Below are 17,357 nucleotides of genomic sequence, written 5' to 3' on the forward strand. Positions count from 1 at the left end.
TGGTTTTCCAGTATAAATATTTAATGAATCACTTTTTGTGCTTCTTATTTATTTATTTTTTTGTAGAAAAATACACAACTTTAACATTTTTGTTCATGCTAAAATATTATTCACAAGGCTGTTTTGCTTTTTGCTCATATATTTATAGCCATACGTTAGCTCATTTCAAACCTATATCCCTTTAATGTCTGATAATCCTGTAGGAGACTTTTCATTCATTTCTAAAAGTCATTTCTCATTCCCAGAATGGTTGCATAGCTTTTGTCATAGAGTTAAATACTGCAGATGTCAAACCAGCACCAAACACCATTAAAGAAATTCCAGGCAACCTGAAGAACAACCGCACGTTGCAAGGAGGCACAAAAAACAAACTCAAAACCAAAAACTACTGGAACCAAAAACACACACTCTTCCATATACACACACATACAAATCACTCACATACACAATCATATAAAGTTATTTTTCTTATTGCTTGTTATTGCTTTTTAGGTAATTTTAGTTCTGACAGCAAATTCTCTTTGTGTGCTTGCAGGGATGGATCATTGTAAAACCCAGATGGTAAACTGAATCAAATCCTTTAGGAAAACAATTGCTTTCACTATTTTGAATGATCTGAAGGATTAAGTTACCCTAATTTCCTTCTGAAAACAGTTTGCATGTCAAATGAAACAAGTAGTTCTTAGCATTATTTTTATGCACAGATAATACCCTAAACTTTAACAGTCATACAACATCTGTTACAGCATCTGTGACAAGCATTTGATTACCATCCACCATTCTGACTCATCCCTTAATTTGTATAAGCAAACATTGTGTATTTGTATTTATATTTGAATTGTCTACAATACTAATTATTTGCCTATTAGTAATGCGATTGGAAGGCGATGATATGACCATGACAATGCCACCAAGATTGTCACAGATTTTGTATTTTTAATCTGCATGTGAATAAAGTGTGTCTGTGCATGTGTGTTTCCATGGGGAGGTGACCTTTAAGGTCTGACCCAGATGACACATGACCAGACGTCCACCTGTCTGATAAACTCAACTCTTCTTGGCAGAAACTAGCAGGTGACTCTCATAAAACACACACATGTCCACACTTCCCACTGTGAGAGGAAGAGAGATAGAGGGAGCGACTGAGAGAAAATGAGAGCCGTCTGGTATTTGTAGTTCAAAAATGCATGTAAACACTTAAATAAATATGAAATGATTGATGGAAGGGATTAGAGGAAATATGGAAAAAATATTCTTCTTATATACCAGGGGTTTTCAAACTTTTTGACTTCCAAATAATTATTCCCATAGCAAAGGAGACCATTCCTTAAATATAAAGGCAGCTTCATTCTACTGGGAAAATAAAAATATATTTAAATGTGTTTCAAATATTATCTGGAAAAAGATTTTATTATGATACTCTGTTTCCTGTTTCTACATATCAGTTTTGTTAGATGTAGAGAAACAAAGATTAAAATAATTAAAAACAATAAAATTAAACTTTTTTCAGCCAGAATGAAACAATAATAATGTCATGTCTATGGACCTCCTAGCACTCTCTTGTGGACCTTTGGGAGGTCTCTGGACCCCAGTTTGAAAACCTCTGTTGTACTTATGGAGTATAGTTGAAAAGAAACCTGTGTGTGGAAATAGAGAGAAGGTGTGTGTGTGTGGGGGGGGGGCACTTTCAAAAGCTGTGTCCTCCAAATATGACTTTGCATAGATTCTCCAAACCAAACTGGAGTGAAACCAAGTGACAGATTCACCAAAATAATTTAACACTTAAAAAAACATAACATCAAAACTTTCAAAGGCTGAAAACAAAACAAAAAACCCTCAATCAATATTTCAAAATAATGCTGTGATTTTTGGTAAGAAGTATTTTACCTCTTTCTCCACTTAAATTCAAAGGTCAGTCATCTCTTCTATATGCACAGTTTTTAGTTTTGTCAGGTGTTTTTCCCCTTCATCCTCCATTTCTCTCATCTCACCCTTCGCCCCCTCTGAAACCGCACATAGGAAGTCTCCATTTAGGTTTGAGGTCATCTGGGCATCATGACCTCTGAACTCACCGGTAAGGTCCGTTTGGGCGAGTAAGGGTGCGCTCACTGTGAGAGTAGTGTAGTCTTGTTGGGTGGTTGCCATGGTTGTGTTAAGTGAGGTGGGGGAGCTGTGGGTGGGGTCAGGACTGTAACCCAGGTGGTAAAGGTATCCACCATGATTCTCCATAGGTTCTTTCTTCACAGCAGACTGTGTGTGTACACAAACCAGGCTGTAGAGTGCTGTGCTGGGCTCAAGCGAGGTCAGCTGTAGCCTGTCCTGCTCCTCCACCTGGTTGTGGCACAGAGAGGCGGGAGCAGGAGAACTGCCATCAACAATGCCTAACATATGACAGAAAGAGGAATGAGAAATGACAGAATATGAGAGAGAGGACAAAGCTTTCAAACTTTTTGGTGGTATACAGATATTATAAGGATATACAGTTTATATTAAATTACTATTTGGTTTACGAGTTTCAAAAAAAGGGGGGAATTAAAAAAAATTGTGACTGACGATGCAAGGATGGATTAAATTAATCAAAAGTGACAGTAAAGGCTTTTATAATGTTACAAATGATTTATATTTCAAATAACACATCTATGTTAATCAAAGAATCCTAAAAAAATGATTTCCTGAACAGCTGATTTCAACTGTGATAATAATAAGAAATGTTTCTTGAGCAGCAAATCATCATATTAGAATGATATCTGAAGGATCATGTGACACTGAAGACGAGTAATGATGCTGAAAATCCAGCTTTGCCATTACATTAATGAATCACATTTTCAAATGTTTATAAATATTTTTTATATATAAAGAGTTATTTTATAATATGATTCCACAATATTACAGTTTTGCTGTATTTTTGATCAAATAAATGCAGCCTTGGTAAGCATAAAATACTTTTTTCAAAAAAATAAAAAATAAATAGTTTCTTTGACACTCATAACAAACACAACATGTGGTTTTCTCATCTTGCTCAAAGGATTGATGTAATCTTGTGAGTGATGTTTGATGAGACTCACTCACCTGATGAGGGTGAAGAAGATGATGAGAGTTGCAAGGAAGGAAGTACCACCTTGTTGCTGAGCAGCGAGGTCCCATTGCCTTCAGAAACCAAGTTGTAACCTACAAGCTGCAAGCCGTCAGATGGAGTCACGTTGAATGGCGAGCTAATAGATGTGGTCTGGTCCTGGACTGACACATCCTGCCTCACATTCTCTGCTTTCACCTCTATGTCTGTCCCATTCACAGTGCAGTGAAACGAGGTGTACGCAAGTGCAGGGTCTGCCGTTACTGGTTTATCCTCTCCTGCACCATCCATCTCCAGATCTGCTGCTGATCTGCAAGCCAGGGACTGGAGTCCCAAGTTCATGCCACTAAAGAGGACGTGTCCTGTGGTGGAGAGAAATGAAGGGGTGCCGTTGTGGAAAACAGAGGTGGGAGTGTTGACTGAGACTCCGTTAAAGATGACAGATGCTGGCGAGACAGAGTTCCTGCTGTCTGCACCCTGCTGGACGATGACCCCGGCCTCCAGAGCTCCAGAGCAGAGAGACACAACTGCATTACGCATGGTCCCATCACTGCAGGTTGACATCGGACACGGGGACAGAGACTCCTGACCTTTACTGCTCTCATCCTCCGTACTGTGATTTCCATCTGACTCACTGAGAGAACGTGAAAGAGAGATCAGAAACACTGAGTGTCTTCCTTTTTGTCTCCATCATACATTTTTGCTCATTATAACAGCTTTATGTTCTATATAGTTATTTAATCTTCTTAGCTACTTCAGTAATTTAGTAAATATTGTTAAAATCTTAGATTTCTATTTTATTTTATATTTTAACACTTGTTAATATTACATTGTACAATTTCATAATACACGTGACACAACTGAAATAATAAGATATGACAAATCGAAAATGTTTTGGTAATGCTAAATTGGCGCTAACAACGGCAAGGTCATGGGTTCGATTCAGGGAAAGCAAGAAATGTGAATGTGCACCTTGAAAGCAATAAAAGTCTCTTAGAAGAAAATCAACTGTTAAATGCATAAATGTGAATTGAACAATAAAACATGCTGAGAGAGTACACCAAATCATAAATGCCTGAGTAAAAAAACAACAATAAGAACAACAACAACAACAACAAAAAAAAAAAAAAACATAGGCCTACTGTATTTGCACCACTGGAAAATGAAAATATAAATGAAAGCAATATGTTTATCTGTGGTCACTATGAAAATACAAAATAGAGATACTTGGACAATTGATCAAATTCATTTAGTATTTCTAAACTGTATGAAAAAGATCAAGGTGTCCATATACACTTCTATCCATTCTTTTAAACAGAACAGTCTAAATGTCTTTTAAAATAACTTGCCAAAAGATTATTTTTATTTTTATTGCATAATGGAATTAGTATTTTTTTGACACTAATGTTGATGGTTTTAGGAATACTATATGCTGAACACTCTTGCCAATGAAGTACTCTGGAAGAAAGAGGTAGAATATTGAATTATTACTTTTCACTCCTCTGCATAACTGTACATGAGCGCGGACTGACGCAGCTGCAGGAAGATGTAGACGGGAGCGCGCACAGACAAATGGAGAGGTGAGTATCCACTTCACGCCGCGGGACCCCCTAGATTACAGCTTTCACGTGTCAGCGGTAATCCTGTCTATATTGCATAGACTCTTTTTACGCACGCACGCACACCATTTGGCGCAATGAGTCCTATTGCGACACAACCCCGCGAACACAGCATGACTTCAAAAATGGTCAGCTTTATTTCCACAAGTGCCCCTCGCCAAACGGGGACGGGCCGCCATTGACGAAAGGGTAAATTTAGCTGATATTTTAAAGTACAATACAGCGCGATTCATCCACTGACAATATTCCACAGTGCCTTCAGCTGTTCAAACATAACTTCGTTTAGAAGAGAGAGAAGGGCGCTTTTAGTGAATGACTGCAGCAGCTGTGTGTCTCCGACAGGACTTCCACAACTGTCGTATGTTAGTTTCCACAGCCAGCCAAAAGATTTCGGCATTTCATTTTTTTTTTTTTTTTTTTTTTTTTTTTTTGCGATAACGTCATTACGTTACGGGAGATTAAACTGTCTGTCTGTAGTCGACATGAGTTTTGGCAGTTGGGTCGCTTATTTAAACGCGCCTCGAGGCCACTGCGTTTAGTTCTGTTACATTGTTTTAAATTTAAAAACATTTCAGTGTTGTTAAATTATTATCCCATTATTATTACTATGATATAGTTCTGTGATTTAAATAAAAGTAATTTATTTATTTATTAAACAGTGATAATCTATTGAACATTATGAAAGGTAATAATGTATGTTAATTATATTAATAATAAAATGCTACTGATTTAATCTTTGTTAGAGGGGTTCCTGGCTGAAACTCTGAATGGGGGTCCTGAGTCTAAAAGTTCAAAACGCCTGACATGGCCTATTAATATCATCATATTTGCCACACCTCCACATTTGGCATTACAGAAAACCACATGATGTCCTCTATAAAAACAAATGCATGCATGTTCTGAGCAATATTAGCAAAAACACATTGTCAAAGATTAGTTGTTAGGATAAGAATTGAAACTTTTTGGGGAATGTTATGGAGTGCAGGCACAGCTGTAGCCTAAATTTAAAATTGCCTCATTCACATATAAAATATGTAATAAAATATTTGATGGATGACAAAGACATTCCTGATCAAGATACGTCAAGCATCGTGCGACATCAGATTTCTGTGAATGGAAAAAAAAATGTGTTGGAGGAAGGTCACTTCCACCAGGTGCGCTGGAGCTTTGTTCACAAAGAGAAAAAACATTAAAGTGAATCCTGTTTTACCAGTGCATGTGTGTGTGTGTGTGTGTTAAATAGAGTGCTGAAGAGGAGGTTTTCTTATCCCCTCTGGCTAAAAAGAAAAGTAAATAGTTCGGAGTGATTTATGTGGTGGGGCGAACCTTACGCGTCAATGGATCCTGAGTAGCTATACTCACTCAAAAATAAACACACACATACACGAGGTGGTGACTCACGCGATACATTTTACGCACACGTTTGAATGCCCTTTAGAAGCTGTCTTTTAAATTTTCGATCAAAGCATGTTTTTTTTCTATAATTTAAGATAACTAAAAATAATGGAAAGATGTGTCTAATTGTAAAAATAATGGTAACAGCTCACACGCAGTGACAATCCACAAGCAGAAACCTTTTTTTATAAGCAATAATAAAATGCTAAGATCACTCAGAAAACTTTTCCTGAACTACTGTATCTCAGTCTTGTCAATAAACAAATTAAATCTCCTGACAAAGGTCTTAAGTTCATTCATTCATTGGAAAAAGTTTGTGTTTGTGGCGTTCTAGTTTTGCTCACCTTTTGGACTGCGCCTCTGACGGGTTTCTGTCTCTCTGCCTTCTGTTTTTGAACCAGTTGCTGACCTGTGTGAGGGACAGTCCTGTGATCCTGGCCAGATTCCTTTTCTCGGCTGGGGACGGGTACCGGTTCTGCTTATAGAGTTCCTTTAGAGCATTCCTGGAGCGCTCTTTGAAGCAGTACACCGTCTCCTCTCCATCCCAGATGGTCCGGGGCAGGGGAAACTTCCGTCGCAGGCGATATTTATCCACTGCGCCCAGCGGTCTACCGCGGGCCTTCTCCGCCTCCGTGTACCGAGCTTTGTACCATAAGTCCTGGAGGGCAGAGTGGCACGAAGGGCTGAAGCTGTGGCTCTCCAAGATGCTGTAAAGCTCCTGGTAGCGCGCCTGATGGAAGGACACCAGCGCCTGAGCGCGGAGGATACTCTCGTTACCGCGCAGTAAGTCGCTCTGCGGTAGAGACCACAGAAACCGGGCGAGTCGATCCACGTTGCCCCCCTGCTGAAGAGCCTCGCAAACACACGCAACCTGTTCTGGTGAAAAAGCCAAAGAGGTCGCAGCTTCCGCGGGTGAAGTGTGTGCAGACAAAGAGTCCATAGTGGGCATCTTGCGCTCCGGTGGAGAGGTCTGCCCGACGAGCATCCCGGTGGCCACCGGAGTGTCCAGAGTCAGGAGTTTGACGTGCCCCCGACTATCTGTGGAGCTCTCGAGAGGCTCCGTGTACTTCACATTTTCCTCTTTGATCTCGCCGGTCACTGTCACTTCACTGGAGGAAACAGACATTGTTTTTATTCTTCACCTATAGATTCCTTTAGTCCGTCACCCCGCCTCGTTTCTGCCCAAAGCCGATCAGGTTACCCGTGCGCCATGCGAGTGATATCGGGTGTCTTTGTAAGTGGATATCTTTCCCCTTTCGCTCCAACAGCGTGACTTCTCAGCCCGATAGCTTGAGGGGGACACGCATGATTGGATACACGAAATTTCGAAAGGGGCGGGGCGAACGCAGCTTCGAGGCGAACACACTGAAATGAAGCTGTCACTCATCTGTGACGCGCTCCAGCAGCTCACCTGCGCGAGATCTCATTCGAGGCTTTTGTGTGCTGCTGTGTTTACTTTGAGCTTAACAGACTCAGACTGTTCATACAACAAACACTTCAAACGACACGGACATTTACAAAACGACAAGCCTTCGTTTCTTCGTTAATCTTGGTTTGAAAGGTTCTTGGTCTAACTTTATAAAAACTTAGTTAAAAAAATATTGTTAGGGTAGCCTATATAATACAACCACATGTATGTTTGTGAGTGTCTATATATATTTATATGTTTTATTCTGGCTGAATACATACACACACACACACACACACACACACACACACACATATATATATATATATATATATATATATACAATGTATATATTAATGACCGACAAATGGCAAAAGTAAAGTATCTATCTATCTATCTATCTATCTATCTATCTATCTATCTATCTATCTATCTATCTATCTATCTATCTATCTATCTATCTATCTATCTATCTATCTATCTATCTATCTATCTATCTATCTATCTATCTATCTATCTATCTATCTATCTAATCACTGAAACTCAGCGCTGGACAGAGCTCACAAACTCGAGCAGTGTTTGAATAGGAACAGGCACCGTTGTAATAGACATTTGTTTCCACCCGGCGGTTTTGAATGTAACACTCCTATGCGCTCTGGGGTGTGTTGACTGCTGTTTATTCTTTTGCAGGCGGACTAAAACAGACATTAACACTAATAATGGATGATCAGGGATGCCCGAGGTGCAAGACGACCAAATACAGAAATCCATCTCTGAAGCTGATGGTGAATGTGTGCGGACACACGCTGTGAGTATCTGCTGTCAGAGCTCTTACTCAAACCTGTGCAGACCCTAAACCTCCGGAGTTGGGGCTTTATTCGTGATGACCGAGACTAAAAGTTTTTGTGTGTTTTATTATATTGTATATTTGCTGTAATAAGGCGAGTGTTTCAACCTGTGAGTGCAGTAAACTGATATTTTTATGATATCTAACTTCTGTTTTGAAATTCTACTTACAAAAAGTACTTTTAGCCATTATTATGAAATCATAATAAATTGGCATGTGATTTACAAACATTATAGAGCTTTTATAATCATTTACACTTCAAAGTTATATTTTGATACATACATGACCAATAAGCTTAAGATGTAGAGACAGTTCTGTCAGCTACGTGAAAAAAAATATTATAGTAATTTATAGTATATACTATAGTGTTTTTGAACCATACTATATTAAAGTGTATTATACTATATATTAGTATTTACAACACTGGTTAATAAATGCTACAGCAAACTGTAGTATCAACTATAGTGAACTGATAAACTGTAATAAATACTGTAGTATACTTTAGTTTTACTTCAGTAGTGTAGTGTAGTAAAACGTACCATATAGTTGTAGAAAACTTAGTACAGTATTGGTTAAAGTAATTTTTTCAATACTATAGTTGTTATATTACCACAGCAACTACAAGTAATTTACTATAATTGTAATATGGTTCAAAACACTGTAGTATTCACTATAAATGACTATAGTACTTTTTCATGTGTGCTGACCTTATTTTGGTAGTCTTATTGTAGTAATAACAAAAATTTGTAACAGTGGTATTTTGGTGGAAACTATTACAATGATCAATGTGTTAGGGATGAATACATGTCTTCAAATTAGCTGTTCATTTGGTGCATGAGAGTAGACATTTAGCCACAGATAGGGTGTAGTATGTAATCTACAGTCATGGCCAAAAGTATTGGCAGTGACAAATTTTGTGTTTTGCAAAGTTTGCTTCTTCAGTATTTGTAGATAATTTTTCCACATGCTTCTATGGTATGCTTAAAAAACAATGATAAGCATATCACAGGTTCTTTCAGGTTAATTATCTTTGAGGTTAAGATCCGGGGAATTGCATGGCCACTGATCCCAAATCTCAATGTAATGATCTTCGAGTAACATCTTTAGCACTTTTGCTTTGTGACATGGTGCTCCATCATGCTGGAAAATGCACGGATCACCGAATTGCTCATGGATCTTTGGAAGTCGTCGCTCTTGCAGGACATTTTAATATCATCCTTTGTTCATGGCAGTGTTTTTGGACAGAATTACGAGTGTCCACTCCTTCGGTTGAAAAGCAACCCCACACATGGATGGTTTCAGGATGCCTTCACTGTTGGCACAACACAGCACACATAGTAGCGTTCACCTTTTCTTCTTTTCTCTGAACAATCGATTTTTTCAGATGTCCCAAAAAGTCGGAAGGGAGCTTCATCAGAAAAAATAACTTTGCACCAGTCCTCTGCTGTCCAATCCTTTTACTTCCTGCAGAATTTCAGTCTGTCCATGACTTTTCTCTTGGAGAGAAGTGGCTTCTTTGCTGCCCATGGTTCTTTCAGGTCCAATATTCTTTGTAGTAGGTGTGTGCGATATGACACCCAAAACGCTAAAGCCTGTCAAACAGTGCCTGATTATTGAACTTTTGCACTAACTTTGTCAAAACACACAAAGTTTACATGAAGACTCAAGTTGGTTATGTCTAAAATGATAGTACAGTTAAGAAAAGTTATAAGTGCATGTTTATTAGATGCTTGCAGGTCTTAAAGGAAAAGTATGCCTTTTAAACATCCAGTCAACTGTCATTACTCTCAAGGGATAGATTACCCTAAAATTACATTTCTGTCATTATTTACTATGTCACGTTGTCCCAAACCTTTATTAATTTCTTTCTTGTGCTGAATATATTTTGAAGAATGTGGGTAACCAAACAGTTTCCTCAAAATAGCATTTATGTTCAGAAGAAGAAAGAAACTCATTCAGGTTTAAAACCACTTTTGAGTGAGTAAATGGTGGTATAAAAATAAAACACTATGACAGAATTAACAGACAGCTGACAGAATTTTTATTTTTGGGTAAACTATTCCCTTAACACAAAGAAAAATCACTCACTGCTCTTGACTGAAGAAATTTAATACAGTGCTTTAGGAATCAGTTCATATAGTTATTTTTATATTTGTTCATTCAATTCCTTGAATTCTCCTTCTAAATACACATATTGTACCTGAAAATAAAGCACTGTTTGTTTTATTTGTATATCGTGTGTAGTTGTAATGTGTATCTTTGTCTTTCTTTTATCTTTGTTATTAAAAAATAAGAACAAAGATTTTATTATCTTCACCCTCTTTGGCCTAATTATCTGCCATTCTTTTTTTTTTGTTATCTTAAAAGGTTTGGCTGTAATGCTCTGACAACTTGCAAAATAGTAAAACCAACATGACAAAGAATTGTGATAAAATCGTGAATCGTGATATGATATATTTTTCCATATTGCCCACCCCTACTTTCCTTGCATGTGAGGACATTTTGATGCAACGCAATGATGGCTGCATGTGTTTCTTTGGCTGTAACAATTGCTAACAAGAAGACAATGAAGCGCTTCTTCCCTCCTTTTATAGCAATCAGTCTGCTCTTACAGTCTATGTAGTATGATAATGATTTCATCTGACTAGTTCTCATTTACACTTTCACATGTGGTGCCGATGTGATTAGTCAATTAATGTTAACTGGTCGTTTTGTGTCAGGATCAAAAACGGTGTATATATAATATATATATAAATAAATTAAAAAAATTATTATTATTTTTTTTTTTTTTTGAAAAGTTGATTTTTTGGCAAATGAAGCTTTAAGCAATTATTTAAAATGCATCTGATCACGCTGCACAATAATCTGGAAACAATGTTAATGAACGCCACAACAGCTTAAACACAAAATTTAAGTCACTGCCAAAACTTTTGGCCATGACTTTAGTGTGTCTGAACTCTGAAGTCACATGACTCTTCATGTTCAGGACGCCCTTGACCTGCAGAGAACTTATGAGGACTCATGGTGGACTGCTGACCTGGGACTCACAGAGTGTATGAATATATTACACACTGATGACACACTGCTGGAGACAGTCCAGCATACAGTCCCCTGGTGATTTCTTGAGAGTTCAGTTTACATCTGTATGCAGAAAATCAGGACGAAGGCATTAGTGCTAATAAATGACCATAGTCTGTGATTAAATACAGATGATGGAGTGGAGATGGAAATGTTGCTTGTGTGTTTCTTTAGCCATGGGCTTTTTTTGGCCCTTTGGACTTTGGAGTGAAAATAAAACCTTACAGTTTTTCCCAGTCGCTCAAGTTTTGAAACAGTCTTAACATTCTCCAAACCGTCAGTTGTTTTATACTTCATACTTTATATGCAAAATGTAGTTACTACGCTAAAACATTTCAGTAATTCTTCATTTATTGTATCAGTAAATTGGCCAATGCCACCAAATTCAAGTTTTTATTTCATTATGTGATCCGTACTGTTTAAAAACTGTAGATGTCTTTCATCATGGCAGTCAACCTTCGGAGATGACACTCAGATAAATGTTATTGTGCATCACACTGAGCTTCTTCGATTTCAATAGCAGGTAGTGGTTTACTGGGAAAAGTCAATTGTAATATGTACATTTATGTTTATTTAGTACATTGTTGTATTATGTGTAAACAGAAAAATTCTGTCATAAATGTTTATGGGATATACATGTATGTCTGATAAATTTACTGCAAGTAACTGAATGATCATTTTGCATGGGATGGCTCACACAATGAAAGAATGTGTTGTGAAGAGTACTGAGAATCAGCACATCATTTTTGATAAGCAAGCCATGTGCAGATTGTACACAGTTATTCTTAATCTTTTGGACATTTAAAAAAATGATTAAATGAATAAGAAATTCAAATCAGATCTCTGAACTTTAGTTAATTTTGAAATAACACCACAAACAAGGATAGTCATAATTTGTGAAAAAGTTACAGATATTGAAAAGGTAAATTTTTTTCACTCTTTTTTTTATTTTTTAGATTGATAGTTTTTATAATAGTCTAGAAATAATAGAAGTAATTTTTTAAATTTTAGGGTGAAATAATAAAATTGAATAGAAAAGGCATTTGAAAAACATAAAACCTGTTAATGTTGTAGTGTAAAATCTGTAGTTGAAGACACACTGTGCTTGTGACTGTAGGCTGATGCTGAGTGTGTCCTGATGACTTGCAGCAGTAAATAGGGAAGGGCACAAGAAGGTGTGTGTGAGAGATAGTTGACGAGAGGGACACAGGTAGCTTATGTGTGTGTGAAATGCAGGAGTTTGCAGATTTTGTGTGTGCGTGATGGGGTCAGTTGTGCTGAGTTAGAGGGGTGTAGTAACCTCTCAACATGCTGACAAACACGGATCGGGAGTGCAGGAAGGTGCAGGGAATGTCTAGCATTTATTCACATGAGAGTCTGTGCTCGAGTTTTTAAAGGTCTGCCGTTTTCCCTCCCACACATGCACACTCACCTTGTGTATGTTCAGAAATAAAGTCTGTCCTCTAAACTTCTAAAGTGAACAGTTGAGAAGCTTCTGAGAAAACCCAAGCCAGATATCAGCTGATCCAGGGTGCAGTGGTTAGTACACACGTTCCTGAAGCTTTGCACTGCCACCACCACAAACCAAAAATATCCACTAGTGTTCAAAGGTTTGTGGTCACTAAAACCTTATTTTAATGTTTTTAAAAGAGTTCTCTGATACTCAGCATTTATTTGATCAGAAATATGGTTTAAAGAGTAATATTGTGAAATGTTGTTACTCATTAACAACAAAACTGTTTTCTATTTTAATATATTTCACAAATGTAGTTTATTACTGTGATCGCAAAGACAATAATCCAGTCTTCAGTGTCACATGATCCTTTGATGATAATATGTTGTTGATGGTGTGATCTTTTTTTTTTTCCGGATTTTTTGATAAATATAAAGTTCAAAAGAACAGCATTTGAAATATCTGATCTGTAAAAGACTTTTGATTTTTTTCAGTTTAAACCATCTTGTGAAATTAAAGCATTAGTTTCATTCAAAATTAAGCTTACTTAACCCTTTGTGGTGTTTAATTGTTTTTTTATTAAGAAAACTAAAATGTAAAAATCTATAAGAAAGTTGTATTTTATGAGCATAAGCCAATTTGAAATTACAACAAATGATTTGTTAGCTTTTTTACCCTCTTTATGTTCCCTCTTTCACGCCTCAATAATTTCCTGTCACCAGCAAAGTTTGTCCACTGTATCATATACAGTAACTGGCGTGTTGAATAGTTTCAGAGAGCAAAATAACCTCTAGAAAGAGTGGGTTGAAAAAAAAACAGACAGAGAAAAGGAAAGTTGAACTGCTCAGTGGAAAATAAAAGATTGTTTACTGTATTTTTAAGAAACTCTAGTTGAAACTCAGCATTAATAGTTGCATAAATGCTGGGCAAGATGTAACATTGGTTTTTAACACGCTGTACTTTGTCATTTCATAATGTGTATGTGTGCATCCCGTCATCACTCTATTATGATGGTAAGACCACCACACACACACACACACACATATCAGGCCTCTGTTTTATCCATTAGTCTAAGTTATGGCTCAGTTTGGAAAGTTTTGCGGGCCAAATCTTACCCTCTGAAACCGTGAGATGATTGAAATGTGTGTTTGTGTGGAATTGCTTCTGAAGGCTTTTCCAGCAGATTTCACATTTCATTACTGTTTATTTTGACCCTCATTCAGCAGACCTTCTGCCAATGTGAGTAAAATGTGTGTGTGTTTCAGGTGTGAGAGCTGTGTGGAGATGCTGTTTGTCCGTGGCTCAGGTAACTGTGTGCAGTGCAACACTCCGCTCAGAAAGAGTAATTTCCGCGTACAGCTCTTCGAAGATCCAGCCATCGATAAAGAGGTGGAGATCCGCAAGAAAGTTCTCAAAATGTATGTATGTATTTGGCAGAAAAAGTCTGTATATGTGCATCCGAAATTGTCTTATTGGCTCATTATTGTATTTTAATGTATTTCTTTCATCTTTCAGCTATAATAAGAGAGAATTTGATTTTTCCTCTCTGAAAGAATATAATGACTACCTAGAGCAAGTGGAGGACATTGGTGAGATACATATCATTTTATTCATTGAATTTTTTTGCGATTTGACACATTTCTTCAAACTCAGGTCACTGTTCTCAAAACAGGTAACACAGTGGTATGAATACAGTTTTCATTCATTTCATACAAATTACAAATCATGCAAATAATTTTCTCAAAACAATATGCACAAATCTCTCTTATGTTTTTACAATAGTTAATACAACCAACAAATACTTTAAAATAGCTAAAAAAAAATGTTTTACACAAATTACAAACATTTATGTATCATTTGTCCAAACACAACAAACAAAACTCAGTAATTTGTCTTTCTATCAAATGAACATGGTATATTTTCGATTGGCCCTAAACTGATACTGTAACTACTGGGTTAATCATACACTAGTCATCATTCATATGGATCTATGTATACTGTAGGGGACTGTGATTGTTGTTAGTACAGATTTTTAGTCCTCCTGGGGCATCCTCTGTTACTTACTGTACATGTCCAAGCATTTTTCAAAATTTAAGTTTGAGATAATTCAGGTGGAAAATCAAGATTATTTTGAATGGAACAGGAGCATTGTTGACATGGTGATCCAGAACAACATCAATAGCCACAAAGGAAGAGGCATTTGGAGATGTTGAGACAGGAGCTTGTCAAGCATGGATTTCTTAAAACTTTCTTAAAAAAATATTCTCCTATGATGCAAGTGCAGCAAATATGTAGTCTAGATAAAATGCAATGAACTTCTCAATAATTCAGGATAATTAATGTTTATAGCAAACACACATGTGGTGGCCAAAATTATTAGAACACTAGTATTTTCACCAGCTATAAAAGTCACACACACACACATTTTAAGTTTAAAGGGGCAGTTTTTTTTCTCTCATGGCTGATAGCAGGTGTTGGTATTTGTTTAGATATATACAATATATGAAAAACAAAACTCCCTGTTGAAGAATGGCAATAAACATGTATTTTCTTTGGCAGCTGAATGTGTTATATAATCAATAGAGAGCACAATGATAGATTTGATGTTAATATTTACTTTGAATAAATGCATTACTAGTAAAAATGGCAGTGCTTGATTTTGCAGTAAAGTTGAACTGTTTGGTTAAATAATTTTGTGTTTGGATGGCTGTGCTAATTGTTTTGAGAACATATACATTGCATTGGAGTAAAGTGTCAAATAGACTGAGAAAAACTGTAAATGAAAAAAAATGTATTTACCTCTTTCTCTGTCCAGTGTTTAACCTGACTAATAACATAGATGTCGAAAGGACCAAGCAGATTATGGAACAGTACCAGCGGGATAACAAAGACATTATACAGAAAAACAAAGCCAAACTAGTGAGTATGTGTGTATGGTTTTGATGGGACAGAAACAGATTGTAGCAGTGATCAGAATTACATCTTATTGGAGCCACAGCTTTTACAATTTGTGCATGTGCTCAAGACACAGTAGAGCTTTTATTTATTTTGCATTTGGTCTTTCCATCCCTAATTTAATATTGCCTCTCTTAGACACGTGAGCAGGAGGAGTTGGAGGAGCTGTTGTTACAGGAGCAGCAGGTTTCTGAGCAAAGGAGACTGGAGACCCTTCAGGAGGAACAGAGACAACTACAGGCCAAGAGGAAAAACAAACAGGCCCTGCTGGATGAACTGGTACACTTAAGTGTTGATTTGGTCCATGGGTTGATGAATGATTGCCTTTCTACTTTAGCATGTGTATTTGACTTTATACTTTGTCTTTTTTGTCCATAGTCTGTATTTCATTTACTTCACACACACTATATAAAACAATACCATTATCTGGTTGGAGTTGTGGCCTAGTAGTTAGTGAGTTGTGTTGCTTCAACAAAAATTGCAACTTGTGTTATTTCCTGATCTTCCCTTTCTGTCCATCACGGTCCTCTCCTCACTGTCAATTAAAGTTAAAAAATGTTTAAAATAAAAGCATTTCCGCAATGTTGTGTTTGTGTTTGCAGGAAATTTCCAAGTTACCAGCTGCTGTGCTGTTGGCCCAACATAAAGATCGAGCTGTTCAACTGGAGACACAGATAGAAAAACAAAAGCAAAATGTCAAGCCAGCAAACATCTTCTCTACTGGAATAATGATGGTGAGGGAACAACTTACATGCACACATAATTTGTTAAGGTCATAGTGAATAAAATTTGTAATCATGTTAATTTATAATTAATCAAATCAATTTCAGGATTAGCTGAGAAATAGTAAAGAATGAGTGTTAATGATTAGTCATAATTAAATTCATTCATTTTTTTTTTTTGCATTTATATATATATATATATATATATATATATATATATATATATATATATATATATATATCGTAATTCCTCAAATAAAAGCCGGGGCCTTTATTTACTTAAACTGCAGAAGGTAACAGGCTTTTATTAGAGGCAGGCCTTTATTTCTAATTCCATCTGTTTGATAAGTAATTGTTTTAAATAACCTGTTTTAAATTAAAAGCAAAGCATTCCAGTGGACAGAGATCATAATATTAGCACAGAATCAGTTCCGAATCAGTCACCAAAAGAATCATTTCGGTTCAGACGCGCTCTGTGTCAGTCTGGTTCATGCTGAATCACACATGCGCAGGTTCTCGAATCGGACACGTCCGACAGAAACGGTTCTCGGTTCAGTGTACTGGTGATCCGAAAACCGATGCAACTGGTTCTTGACTCGAGAACGAAAAACGCTCCAGCAGTGGTGGTGTACATTCATTATCTGGCTCTGCTGCACAAATTTTCCCCCTGCCCCCTAAGACCAGTATTTATTTGTCCGTGTTGACCAGGCCCCGATCACTATAAGAGGCCTGTTTATTTGACTACCGGTTTTTATTTGAGGAATTACGATATATATATATATATATATATAGATATAGATGTTTTTT

The 17,357-nt window shown here is 36.9% G+C and overlaps 2 protein-coding genes across 3 annotated transcripts in view; one reads left to right on the plus strand and one right to left on the minus strand.

The window, feature by feature from the left end:
- On the minus strand, nt 1–7,359 carry six4a (SIX homeobox 4a). Its single transcript, XM_026223802.1, has 3 exons — nt 6,432–7,359; nt 3,070–3,707; nt 1–2,381 (listed from the first exon to the last, which is right to left on the minus strand). Exons 1-3 carry the CDS (start codon nt 7,211–7,213, stop codon nt 1,906–1,908), a joined length of 1,896 nt encoding a protein of 631 aa, XP_026079587.1. The 5' UTR covers nt 7,214–7,359; the 3' UTR covers nt 1–1,905.
- mnat1 (MNAT1 component of CDK activating kinase) overlaps nt 6,851–17,357 on the plus strand; it is a 22,792-nt gene continuing 12,285 nt past the window's right edge. Inside the window, exons 1-7 of one of the 2 annotated variants that reach the window (XM_026223806.1) lie at nt 6,851–6,870; nt 8,186–8,303; nt 14,139–14,291; nt 14,389–14,462; nt 15,689–15,792; nt 15,967–16,107; nt 16,431–16,562. In XM_026223806.1, the coding sequence (XP_026079591.1) occupies nt 8,215–8,303; nt 14,139–14,291; nt 14,389–14,462; nt 15,689–15,792; nt 15,967–16,107; nt 16,431–16,562 (693 nt within the window). In that variant the 5' untranslated portion in view covers nt 6,851–6,870; nt 8,186–8,214. Of the gene's footprint in view, nt 6,871–8,051; nt 8,304–14,138; nt 14,292–14,388; nt 14,463–15,688; nt 15,793–15,966; nt 16,108–16,430; nt 16,563–17,357 lie in introns of those variants that run through there. The other variant, XM_026223807.1, reaches the window with a different exon arrangement.

This window comes from Carassius auratus, chromosome 38 (genome assembly GCF_003368295.1).
Source record: "Carassius auratus strain Wakin chromosome 38, ASM336829v1, whole genome shotgun sequence".
NCBI lineage: Eukaryota > Metazoa > Chordata > Actinopteri > Cypriniformes > Cyprinidae > Carassius > Carassius auratus.

Coding starts and splice junctions, on each gene's coding strand:
- six4a (XM_026223802.1), bottom strand. CDS start 7,213: ATGTCTGTTTCCTCCAGTGAAGTGACAGTGACCGGCGAGATCAAAGAG. Junction 3,708..6,431: donor TCAGAGGCGCAGTCCAAAAG/GTGAGCAAAACT, acceptor ACGTTCTCTCAG/TGAGTCAGATGGAAATCACA. Junction 2,382..3,069: donor ATCTTCTTCACCCTCATCAG/GTGAGTGAGTCT, acceptor GTCATATGTTAG/GCATTGTTGATGGCAGTTCT.